This window comes from Nerophis ophidion, linkage group LG04 (assembly GCF_033978795.1).
Source record: "Nerophis ophidion isolate RoL-2023_Sa linkage group LG04, RoL_Noph_v1.0, whole genome shotgun sequence".
Classification (NCBI taxonomy): domain Eukaryota; kingdom Metazoa; phylum Chordata; class Actinopteri; order Syngnathiformes; family Syngnathidae; genus Nerophis; species Nerophis ophidion.
In genome coordinates, this window is record NC_084614.1 from 53,764,890 (window position 1) to 53,778,027 (window position 13,138).

Consider the following 13,138-nt stretch of genomic DNA (forward strand, 5'->3'; position numbering starts at 1 on the left):
AAAATGTTCTTTATTCCATTGTTTACTTTCACATGTCCATTAAAGATTTGATTAATTTCTGATGTCACAGGTGTGATTCACTACAATAGGGCCCCACAGCACACTGGATTCCAGTTAACTGAAATACCACAACACTGGATATTGTTCAGATAAGTTACATTTAAAAACCTGCACACAAAGCAACACTGGAGGTGACTGACGTGTGCATTTTACGCGCATGCGTAAAAGGTTACGTTGCGCCGGCGGACGGAGGAGAGGGGGGTCTTAAACGACCTTTGTGTGTGTGTGTGTGTGTGTGTGTGTGTGTGTGTGTGTGTGTGTGTGTGGACAAGGACAAGGACAGGTAGGATTTACCTTGGATAACCTTAGTGTAGAAGGGGCCGAAGTGAGCCCAAAAGCCAAACACAGATACGAGACGGATGGGAGATTACAATCGACTTACGCCATCAGAGGTGGGCAGGGTTTGGCTACAAACTTTGATAATGAATCTGACTCTTCACAAGAAGAATGTTAACATTAACACCTCTACTCCATCATATTTGGTGCGTAGGATGAATAAGACACCCTGAAGCACTTCTTGAATTAGTCAGGGAATAACCTAAAAGGTTTAGTTACAGATGCGTTGAAATTGGTAATGTTTACGTTTAAACGATACGGATCGGTACTTTTCAAGAATGCAATAATTGAATTACAATACGTTGTTGTGTCTTAGATAAACCGAAGGTCCCAGCGGCCCTGAGAGCTCCAGTGAAAGTGTGCAGATATAATGGAAGTATTTATCAACCAGGAGAGACCTTCACCAAACACGACCTTCCTGCCAAGCCAAGCAACCAGTGTGCCATGTGCTCGTGCTCTGTGAGTCATTATTCACTTTAATTTATTGTGTAAAACACAAGTGTTTTTATCTTCTTACACTAGATCTTCTCCTGGGACAATGCTATATAAAATTGAAACATGGATACACTTTGAAGTAGTCAGGGGACACGACTGCTTAAATCACAGTATAGATTCACTATTCACCCGAAATGAGTCACCACACAGACATTATTATCCCATTACTTTTGTCCAGTTTAATATGTATGCCTTCACAATTGAGCCAATTCTTTTGGCTCGGCTTCCTAAAAAGAGGCGGTGGCTCCTCAGATTTTTGTTGTTTTTAAAATGTATTACCAGAACACATCTATGATAGAACGCCTTGGGATCCCCCGGGAAGAGCTGGACAAAGCAGCTGGGCAGAGGAAAGTCTGGGCTTCTCTGCTTAGGCTGCTGCCCCTGCGACCCGACTTCGGATAAGTGGAAGATGATGGATGGATGGATACATTTGTAATGTGAAAACACTAATTATATACGAATCAACATGACTTATATATTTGTATGTATATGTTCAACACAGCAACCCCCGTCACCCCGAAAGGGACAAGCGGTAGAAAATGGATGGATGGATGGATATTCAACATAGAATATATTACCATAAAAATAAATGAGAAACTACAAAAACAAACCAATTTCAATTAGACAAAAGATACAATTTGATTGTGTGTACTATTTATATATTTACAACTATTTAGAGTGAAAGAGCAACAACACATTACACAACTGGATACGCATTAAGATGTGCACAACTAAAAGAAAAACAATTTTGACTTGTCTTTTGAGAAAATTGGCATTAAAAAACACAAATTACCTCAGCTTTTGTTTTTTTTGCTGTTCATTTTCCTCGACTTTCCAGTGTGTAGTTTCTAATTATGTAGCTTCACTCTCTCACGCGCACTTGTCTCCTACCCTATGTGCCTTTGTGTGTGTAACCCCTCCCTCTAAAGATGGGTACCTTTCATATTTGAACTGATACGGTATCAATGCCTTGGGACTCAATGATACTGTAGAGGTTGCCCTCTGGTGGGTTCTCCTGACCACCACACACTGGCACTAGAGCCCGGTATTCAGATTGGATCAAGTCTTTTATTCCCATACACCAGCGTGGTTTGCTTTTCAGCAGTATAAAGTTAGGACTTTTCAGTCCAGCGTGTCTCTGCTTTGCTCTCTAGTGTGTCTCTCTCTCTCGCTCCAACTCCAACACTCGTGTCCCAGCCTGGCTGTTGCTAATAAGCATGACAGGTGATTGGTTGATCAGTCCCAGCTGGGTAATCCATTCACCTGCCAGCTGTGCTTTGAGGCTGGTCCTTCCACACCCCGCTCTGCGGCAGGCCCGCAGACCAGGCCCCTTTCCATAGATACCAATTTAATTTAATATTAAACACTATATTTTGTTTCCTTACGCTTTTGAGTCTCATTTGCAAGTTTGCATTTATTTCGATTTGTCCGAGGTGTGTTGCTTGAGCCAGGAAGTAGTCTTTGCCATTAAATTGTCATTATTATACTTATGACACACTAGCTCTTTAATTGTATTGGAAAAGTATAGCTCTACTCTCGAGTGCTTTCTATCAGCCGTTCATGCTTTGTTGGCATGGGAAATTGCATCATTACCTAGATGGAGTCTGCTATGATTACGCCTGTTAGCCTGCCAAGTGCTTAAACCAGTGCCGAATCTGCAACTGTACATGACGTCACATGCAACAAAGATATTCAAATATTGTACTGTTCAATTTTACGTGAATCAGTACATTGTACTGTAGTAGGGACTGGTACCGATTTTGGTACTTTAATAGGTACCGACCTATTTCTGTCCATCTCTGAGTATAAACTGAGTGTCACAGACGAACAAGTTCATGGCTAAATCCTCCTATTACCCAGATGAGAGGCATGATTTATAATCTAAAATAACTTTTGACAAGCCGAGGTGCTAAACTGTAGCAGCAGCAGATGGACATCAAAGCACAATGCAATCCGTCCATTTGCTACCGCTTGTCCTGTTCGGGGTCACGTGGGGGAGGGGTGGAGCCTATCTCAGCATAGTTAAAAAAATGTTTGCATTAGAGAACAATATCGGTAATATTTGGTTAATATTCAGGTCTCGATATGTAAATAGTGTTGTTGGCGGGTTTTGTGGGAAGAATAGAGAGCCCCCATTGACTCAGTTGTAAGTGGACTTTTTTTATGACTTAAAATAAAAAAAATGAAAACAAATATATGTGTTCATGCCTTACATAGGGATGTGAATGATAGACAGCACATTTATTTTCAATGTTTGCATATTTCCAGATATGGCCAGAGTGCAGAATCAATTCCATCCTGACGTCATCCCACTCCGAATCTACAGAGATTGCAAAAGACATTCGGAGAAGAATATTCCAAATGACCATCTGAAATTGTGGCATTTTGTGATGTTTACGCAGTATTTTGGGTACAATGAAACCTGCTCAGTGGCCTAGTGGTTAGAGTGTCCACCTTGAGATCAGTAGGTCGTGAGTTCAAACCCCGGCCCAGTCATATCAAAGACTATAAAAATGGGACCCATTACCTCCCTGCTTGGCATTCAGCATCAAGGGTTGGAATTGGGGGTTAAATCACCAAAAATGATTCCCGGGGGTGGCCACCGGGAATGTGTGTGTGACAATCATTGGTACTTTAACTTTAACTTTTCAAACGCAATTGAGCATATCACTCTACTGGTAAGTGTCCATACGCTTTCTCCGCACGGCTTTGCTGTAGTCTATACACTACTGCCATCTAACCACTTGGAATTGCAACTACATGCAAAGTTTACTGTATAATACTTGCAAATGAGACACACATGTTTAAAAAACAAGATGATAACTGGACAGCATAGTGTAAAATTAACATTTATTAACACATTTGAGCACATACAAAAGCACTGAAAAGTGCTACTGTTGAGTACTAGTATCGATGCCCAGGTTGGGCCGTTGACTTCAAACCTGGCTCCCGTTTTTCAAAGCTAGATCGTTTTTGATTGCTAACTTTGTTGCTCATCTGTATCTTGTGTGTAATTGCATTGGACTGAGTTTTCTAGGAACTTAAAACTGTGCTGAAACTACTACTCCCCAAGAAAAATAAAGTCTATCCGTCCTTAGAGCTTCCTGGAACATGCACTGAAAAATGTTCAAACTTTAAAACCGCTGACGTTTTGTTCCCCCCGCAGAATGGAAATATCTTTTGCGCTGTAAAAACCTGCCAACCAATCAGCTGCTCCTCTCCGGTCAAGGCTGCAGACACCTGCTGCTTGCTGTGTAAAGGTAGGCCAAAGTCTTCCAGCTGACTAAAGAAGTATTTTCTAAAGCTGGCACAGGTTGGTCAGGGCCGCACGAATACTAAATACTTCATTGTTCAAAACAGGTCAAGACTCCACTGGTGGATCTTCATCAGCAGAGGATGCAAACCAGCAGCTCAATAGAGGCGTCGTAAGTCATGTCATCATGCATGCTTTGAAAATATTATTCAATCAGTCCACACAACTCTTTTGTATGTGTGTTTGTAAAAAGAGGCACTCGCAGGAGCAGTGTGCTGCCGAGCAGGACGCGGCACGTTCTGTCCAAACCGGGGGCGGAACTTCCCCCAGACGCCTCAGCCTCAGTGAACTTGACCTCAGAGGGGCTTCTGGGACCAGAGTGAAGATTTTAATGCAGCAGAAACACCAGAAAGGTTTGCAAAAGAGGCGTTTTTATATTCTAAACATTTTTATATCATACATTTAAATCAGGAATATATGTAATTGCGATTAATTGCATTTTATCAATAGATAACTCATAATTATTCACAAATATAAGGTCTCTTTCATAAGTGAAACTTATTAAAATGTACATCCAACTGGGCAATTTGTTGGATTTATGCAAATATTTGCTTATAAAACATTATGTATGTACCTTATATTAAACAGCTCAACGTAAAATGGACACAAACACTCTTTTAAAGGCACACAGATGCAAGACATATACATTTTACAATATATGACACATATATATATATGTATGTCTATACCTACGACTGGCAGAAATATAGTATACCTTTTTTATAGCATGTTCTGGTTAAGTTCTTACTAACGTAATGATTAACAGGCTGAATATAAATTTTATCAATAAATAATGGAGGTTAAGACATTGCCATGCAGCAATATGAAGACCAATAATTTGTGCAACATGTAATGCACAGAACATCAGAAGCATTTATATATATGTATATATATATTCAGGTAGATATATCACATATATATATATATATGTGTATATATATATATATATATTTCATATATAACAAAATAGGCTTTATTTAGATAACAAGTACTTTATATATATATATATATATATATATATATAAAAGTACTTTTTATCTAATATATATATATATATATATATTATATATATATATATATATATATATATATATATACATATATATACATATATATATATATATATATATATATATATATATACATATATATATACATATATATATATGTGATACATCTACCTGAATATATATATATATATATATATATATATATATATATATATATATATATATATATATATATATCTATATATATATAATATAAGTACTTTTTATCTAAATAAAGCCTATTTTGTTATATATGAAATATATATATATATATATGAAATATATATGGATATATACATAACTTTGCAAGCGACTTTACAAATAAAATACTGCTGTTAAAGGAAACTATCATCAATTTGAATATATTTTGTATTTGTTAAAAAAAATACACAGCAGCAACAAAAGAGGCTTTATTTAGATGAAAAGTGCTTAACAAACAAAATCCACTAGTATGCCGTGAGATATTATCTGGTGTGTTGTGGGAAATTTTGCAACTTCACCTAATTGGTCCAAAAAATATTATTTGCAAATCAAAAATTATAATCTGCAAATAATGTGCCGTTGTCTAGTGCTGTGTCTGTGCTGTGTAGAGCTCGGCAGGGTAACCATGTAAAACTCCATATCAGTAAGTGGCAGCAGGGAGTTCATTGCTTTGTAGAACTTGGAACGCGTTGAGGATTGTTTGTCGTGATCCCAATATTCACTGCACAGCGGGAGACGGCGTGCGGGTAAAAAGTTATGTAACTCCTAAACCAAAAATGAACAAAAGCGAAAGGAAACGGCAATGAAGCATAGGGATAGCTATGCAAAACTAAAGTAAAACCAAACTGGCTACAAAGTAAACAAAAACAGAATGCTGGACGACAGCAAAGACTTACAGCGTGTGGAGCAGACACGGCATGCACAAAGTATATTCGTACATGACATGACAATCAACAATGTCCACACAAAGAAGGAAAGCATGCGCATAGCTGAAATAGTCTTGTTTGCCAATAGAAAGCAGGTCAGGCAGTCGCACTCAAAGGAAGGTGTGAAGCTGCTACAGGAAAACACCAGCAAAACAGGAAGAGCCACCAAAATAACAGCGCAAGATTGGAACTAAAACACTACACACAGGAAAACAACAAACTCAAAATGAAGCAAGACAACCTGGTGGAGTTGTTTTTTTTTTTTACCGTTTTCTGCTGGTGGTGTGCCTCCTTTTTGTTTTGTTTTTATGAAAAAAATGTGCTTTTGCTCAAAAAAGGTTGAAAAACTGCTGTAGATCCCCATGTTTTAAAGTCAAAAACCTAATTAAGGTTATTACATGTGTTGTAAATAGCTGGTTTCAACCAAATCCATACAATAATTATTTGTGTTAGTACATGTAAACATACCAAGTGTGTGTGTAAGGCAGACCTGGGCAAATTAAGGTCCGGGGGCCACATGCGGCCCCTTAAGCTTTTTAATCTGGCCCGCCCGACATTACCAAATATTTTTTTTTTAGATCTTTAAGATGGAAACTGTAGCTGCCATTATGATGTGCAGTGATGTCTTCAAATGACCATAAGTCGTAAACTATACAAAGTATTTCAATGGTTGGAATCTGCACTTTTGCATGATATTCTAGTTACTATGGTAATCTAAGTCAGCAAGCAGTGTGGGTGGGGAGCGTTTCCACAGAGTGTTTCCAGAGTGCCCGCCTGAAATGCAGGTGTCAGGGACAGGCGCGGATGGAGATTTTCATAGCAAAGTTCTAAAGCTCAGTGATGTATCAGATATATCAGATTGTAGGTAGAGTTTATTTGTACACTTCGTGTTCATATTTCGCTGTTTTGTTGCATTTCGCTTGATTGTAAAATATGTCGACGAGAGTTGATGTGACGTTCATATGTTGTCAATATTCAGTGTTTTATCCTTCATAGTTAATTTTGTAAATCCCACATTCTTTATTTTCATGTACATTCTGGGTGTCTCATTCAGTTAAAAAAAAAAATAAATACAATTCCATTCCTTTTTTTAAGGCGGTCTGTCATAACGTTTTTAGCATTCAATCAGACATCATTGTAATGTTTTGTATTAGTGTTCCTAAAAATAAATATACCGGCCCCAAGACACACTATTTTCTCAAAATTTGGCCCCTGAGTCAAAATAATTGCCCAGGCCTGGTGTAAGGGGATGGCAACGTTGGGTTGAAAGTGGGACAGGGGGCTCCTACAGGATTCTTACATATGGGAACCCAGAATTTGGTGCTCCGCCCATGTTTGCAATAATAAACCCACTCATCAATTCATTGTTTATATCACACCCTTCAATTGCATGATGTTATTGCTTTGTGTGAGTCTCTCATTCTATTGATTCCACTTAGTCACCCCACAAACTTTTAAAAGTTATGTTAACACAAAGCTGCTTTGCATTCAAGTTATAGCTCTGTATTGCATATAAAAGGGTTCTGAGAACTTTTTTTCTTATCTCAGACGTGTGTGTTCCATGTGTCAGCAGCATGTTTGTACAATGGCAAGACATACTCGCACGGAGACACATGGCACCCAGTTTTGGGGAAGGTTCTCGAATGCATCACGTGCTCTTGTAGCGACGGCCTACAGGAGTGTAAACGCATCACGTGTCCCAGTCAGTATCCGTGTCAACATCCGGTCAAGTCAACCGGAAAGTGCTGCAAGTCGTGTCCAGGTAGGTTGTAGTTGAATTTTGTTGTAAAAAAATAAAATAAATAATAATAATAATCCATCGTAGAGAGTAAAGCTGCAAGTAACCACACTGACTGTTTCCTGGGCTACAAAAACAAAGTGTTGGTCTACAAAGTCAGATCCGCTGTAAAAGTGGATTCTCCCACCAGGGTTCGGATCATCGCTATTGAAAGAGCAAGCGCTGCTCAAGTGGAGGTGCAAGTATGGAAGACAGTAGACGGTACAGTAAATATCAATTGAACTATGCAAGAAAACAATTTGCCGGGTGAATAAACACGTATTTTTTCATGCAGGTGTTTTACAATTAATGAAAATAGGTGACGTTGGAAGGAGCGATATCAAAGATCATCCTGAGGATTACACCTTGCTGACAACAGTCGATGAAGGTTTTGCACATTTAGCATTCTACAAAACCCAAAACCAGGGAAGTTGGCACGTAGTGTAAATCATAAACAAAAACAGAATACAATGATTTGCAAATTCTTTTCAACCTCTATTCAATTGAACAGATTGCAAAGACAAGATATTTAATGTTTGAACTGAGAAACTTATTTTTTTTCCTGCAAATAATCAACTTAGAATTTAATGGCAGCGACACATTGCAAAAGAGTTGGCCTAGGGGCTTTTTTACCACTGTGTTACAGGGCCTCTCCTTTAAACAACACTCAGGAAACGTTTGGGAACATTGGAGACCAATTTTTTAAGCTTTTCAGGTGGAATTATTTCCCATTCTTGCTTGATGTAAAGCTTAAGTTAAGCTTTAAGTTTATCTATGTCTAAGTCTTAAATTGTTCAACGGTCCGGGGTCTCCGTTGTCGTATTTTAGCCTTCATAATGCGCCACACATTTTCAATTGGAGACAGGTCTGGACTACAGGCAGGCCAGTCTAATACCCGCACTCTTTTACTATGAAGCCACACTGTTGTAACACATGCAGAATGTGGCTTGGCATTGTCTTGCTGAAATAAGCAGGGGCGTCCATGAAAAAGATGTTGCTTGGAGGGCAACATATGTTGCTCGGAAACCTGTATGTACCTTTCGACATTATTGGTGCCTTCACAGATGTGTAAGTTACCCATGCCTTGGGCACTAATACACCCTCATACCATCACAAATGCTGGCTTTTGAACTTTGCGCCTATAACAGTCCGGATGGTTCTTTTCCTCTTTGATCCGGAGGACACAACGTCCACAGTTTCCAAAAAAACTTTAAAATGTGGACTTGTCAGACCACAGAACACTTTTGCACTTTGCATCAGTCCATCCTAGATGAGCTCGGGCCCAGTGAAGCCGGCTGCTTTTCTTGGTGTTGATAAATGGCTTTGGCTTTTCATAGTAGAGTTTTAACTTGCACTTACAGATGTAGCGACGAACTATAGTTACTGACAGTGGTTTTCTGAAGTGTTCCTGAGGCCATATGGTGATATCCTTTACACACTGATGTCGCTTTTTGATGCAGTACCGCATAAGGAATCAAAGGTCACGGGCTTTGTCGCTTAGGTGCAGTGATTTTTCCAGATTCTCTGAACCTTTTGATGATATTACGGACCGTAGATGGTGAAATCCCTTAATTCCTTGCAATAGCTCTTTGAGAAATGTTCTTAAACTGTTCGACAATTTGCTCACACATTTGTTCACAAAGTGGCGAACATCCATGTTTGTAAATGACTGAGCATTTCATGGAAGCTGCTTTTATACCCAATCATGGCACCCACTTGTTCCCAGTTGGCCTGTTCACCTGTAGAATGTTCAAAATAGGTGTTTGATGAGCATTCCTCAACTTTCTCAGTTGTTTTTGAAGCATGTTGCAGGCATCAAATTCCAAATGAGCTAATATTTGCAAAAAATAACAAAGTTTTCCAGATCGAACGTTAAGTATCTTGTCCTATTCAATTGAATATAAGCTGAAAAGGATTTGCAAATCATTGTATTCTGTTTTTATTTACGATTTACATAACGTACCAACTTCACTGGTTTTGGGTTTTATAGATCCAAAATGCATACCAGGTTGATTGAAGAGATATTATTATGATTGCAGAGTTGTGGGGAAAATTCAAAGACGGAGCAGGGAAACTGGATCAAGCACAGAGCGTTTGTGAAAATGGCATGAAGGAGATGGTAACCTTCTTAAATCCCAAGCAGGTGGAAGGATTGTGTTCTCCCTGACTTACTTTGGGGGACGGTATTAAAAACACATTATATTAACTGCATGGTTTCATTGTACAAATGTTTTTATTACTGTATTTATTGTAAAATATATTTTAGTGGGAGTTTGACTATTTGAATGCACACATTGTATAAAAGTGGACGAAGCCTCTAAATGTGATGAGCGAAGCAATAACTGTGATTTCTTCCAGATCAGCAGAGGGCGAAGTGACTGGACATGTTAAAGCTGGTAAAAGAGATTTAAGTGAAAATACATTTTAAAATTAGCTCCCGAAGGACATCGTTCTGTTCATTTTGTAAGGCAAAATGAGGCCAAAAGTGTATTTGTTGTGTTGTGCTTCTTTGTTTAAAGATGGCGGCAGCTTTTTCGGAACTTGAATCCTTCAACCCTCTTTAAAAATATAACTGATGGTCCAACCATTAAATATTGTCTTGTCTTTTGTCTGCCTTCTCTTAACTTGTCATTATATTACTTATTTTCTGTCAAGTCCATCTTTAACAGGCAGGGGGAGCAGAGCATTGTCAACACCGTTTACTAGTATTTTCATCACTTCATTGCATGTTTTGGTCACCCTTGTCCATTAATCATGATTACTTCAAAACCCGTATAGTGAATACTGAATACTGTGAGCAAAAAATAAATATAAACAAATCGTAATTTCCGGCCTTCCCTGCACTTCCATACACACTTCCTCATGCTTTTTCAGCATTTCCTCAATCATGTTGCGGAGCAGTTAAATGAACACTTAGCATCTAACAATCTATGTGAAACCTTTCAATCCGGTTTCAGGGCAAATCACTCTACGGAGACAGCCCTCGCAAAAATGACTAATGATCTATTGCTAACGATGGATTCTGATGCATCATCTATGTTGCTGCTCCTCGATCTTAGCGCTGCTTTCGATACCGTCGATCATAATATTTTATTAGAATGTATCAAAACACGAATTGGTATGTCAGACTTAGCCCTGTCTTGGTTTAACTCTTATCTTACTGACAGGGTGCAGTGCGTGTTCCATAACAATGTGACCTCGGACTATGTTAAGGTAACGTGTGGAGTTCCCCAGGGTTCGGTCCTTGGCCCTGCACTATTCAGCATCTACATGCTGCCGCTAGGTGACATCATACGCAAATACGGTGTTAGCTCTCACTGTTATGCTGATGACACCCAACTCTACATGCCCCTAAAGCTGACCAACACGCCGGATTGTAGTCAGCTGGAGGCGTGTCTTAATGAAATTAAACAATGGATGTCCGCTAACTTTTTGCAACTCAACGCCAAAAAAACGGAAATGCTGATTATCAGTCCTGCTAGACACCGACCTCTATTTAATAATACAACTCTAACATTTGACAACCAAACAATTAAACAAGGCGACTCTGTAAAGAATCTGGGTATTATCTTTGACCCAACTCTCTCCTTTGAGTCACACATTAAAAGCGTTACTAAAACGGCCTTCTTTCATCTCCGTAATATCGCTAAAATTCACTCCATTCTGTCCACTAAAGACGCTGAGATCATTATCCATGCGTTTGTTACGTCTCGCCTCGACTACTGTAACGTATTATTTTCGGGTCTCCCCATGTCTAGCTTTAAAAGATTACAGTTGGTACAAAATGCGGCTGCTAGACTTTTGACAAGAACAAGAAAGTTTGATCACATTACGCCTGTACTGGCTCACCTACACTGGCTTCCTGTGCACTTAAGATGTGACTTTAAGGTTTTACTACTTACGTATAAAATACTACACGGTCTAGCTCCAGCCTATCTTGCCGATTGTTTTGTACCATATGTCCCGGCAAGAAATCTGCGTTCAAAGGACTCCGGCTTATTAGTGATTCCCAAAGCCCCAAAAAAGTCTGCGGGCTATAGAGCGTTTTCATTTCGGGCTCCAGTACTCTGGAATGCCCTCCCGGTAAAAGTTCGAGATGCCACCTCAGTAGAAGCATTTAAGTCTCACCTTAAAACTCATTTGTATACTCTAGCCTTTAAATAGACTCCCTTTTTAGACCAGTTGATCTGCCGTTTCTTTTCTTTTTCTCCTATGTCCCCCCCCCTCCCTTGTGGAGGGGGTCCGGTCCGATCCAGTGGCCATGTACTGCTTGCCTGTGTATCGGCTGGGGACATCCCTGCGCTGCTGATCCGCCTCCGCTTGGGATGTTTTCCTGCTGGCTCCGCTGTGAACGGGATTCTCTGTCTCGCTGCTGTGTTGGATCCGCTTTGGACTGGACTCTCCCGACTGTGTGGATCCATTATGGATTGAACTTTCACAGTATCATGTTAGACCCGCTCGACATCCATTGCTTTCCTCCTCTCCAAGGTTCTCATAGTCATCATTGTCACCGACGTCCCACTGGGTCATCATTGTCACCGGCGTCCCACTGGGTGTGAGTTTTCCTTGCCCTTATGTGGGCCTACCGAGGATGTCGTAGTGGTTTGTGTTGTGGTTTGTGCAGCCCTTTGAGACACTAGTGATTTAGGGCTATATAAGTAAACATTGATTGATTGACTGATAAAGAGGATGAAAAATAGAATACTCAAATTATTTCTTATTCTCTAGTTTTTGAGTGCCAGGTAAGTAAGTAAAATGTACTTACACAGACAAAAAGTGCTTCACAACACAGTTAAAATATCAGGAAGTACACAATAAAAAAGGCTAATATAATATACAACATAACAAACATAGTTGCTTAAAAGTAGCTGGTTAAAAGCCTGAACAAATAAATAAAATGTATGTCTGCTTTTGAAGGTGTCATCTGAGCGCAATGAAGGTGGAAGATGGTCCCAATACATGTGATCGGTCACCTCTCGTCCGCAAACGAGCGTTTTGGACCTTCGGAAAATTCTGATCCACTTAGCTGAGAGCCCGGGTATTTTTTTCTTTCTCCGTTTTAAGGATCACATTTGGCATGAGTCTTTTACACGTTTCCCATCCAAAACCCTTCTTTAAAGTCAGAATCATTAAAACGATGGCTGCCAATTACTCCCCCCTCACTTTGATTGGACAGGTCCCTACTTTCCTCATACCCCCA

The 13,138-nt window shown here is 39.4% G+C and overlaps 1 protein-coding gene across 2 annotated transcripts in view; it reads left to right on the forward strand.

The window, feature by feature from the left end:
• The window catches only part of chrdl2 (chordin-like 2), a 13,739-nt gene extending 3,209 nt beyond the window's left edge, over window positions 1-10,530 (forward strand). The window contains exons 4-11 of one of the 2 annotated variants that reach the window (XM_061898362.1): window positions 713-855; window positions 4,058-4,151; window positions 4,252-4,316; window positions 4,398-4,557; window positions 7,732-7,923; window positions 7,987-8,160; window positions 8,234-8,326; window positions 9,978-10,530. In XM_061898362.1, coding sequence (XP_061754346.1) covers window positions 713-855; window positions 4,058-4,151; window positions 4,252-4,316; window positions 4,398-4,557; window positions 7,732-7,923; window positions 7,987-8,160; window positions 8,234-8,326; window positions 9,978-10,105 — 1,049 coding nt within the window. In that variant the 3' untranslated portion in view covers window positions 10,106-10,530. The remainder of the gene's footprint in view (window positions 1-712; window positions 856-4,057; window positions 4,152-4,251; window positions 4,317-4,397; window positions 4,558-7,731; window positions 7,924-7,986; window positions 8,161-8,233; window positions 8,327-9,977) is intronic. The other variant, XM_061898364.1, reaches the window with a different exon arrangement.
• Window positions 10,531-13,138: the final 2,608 nt, after the last annotated feature.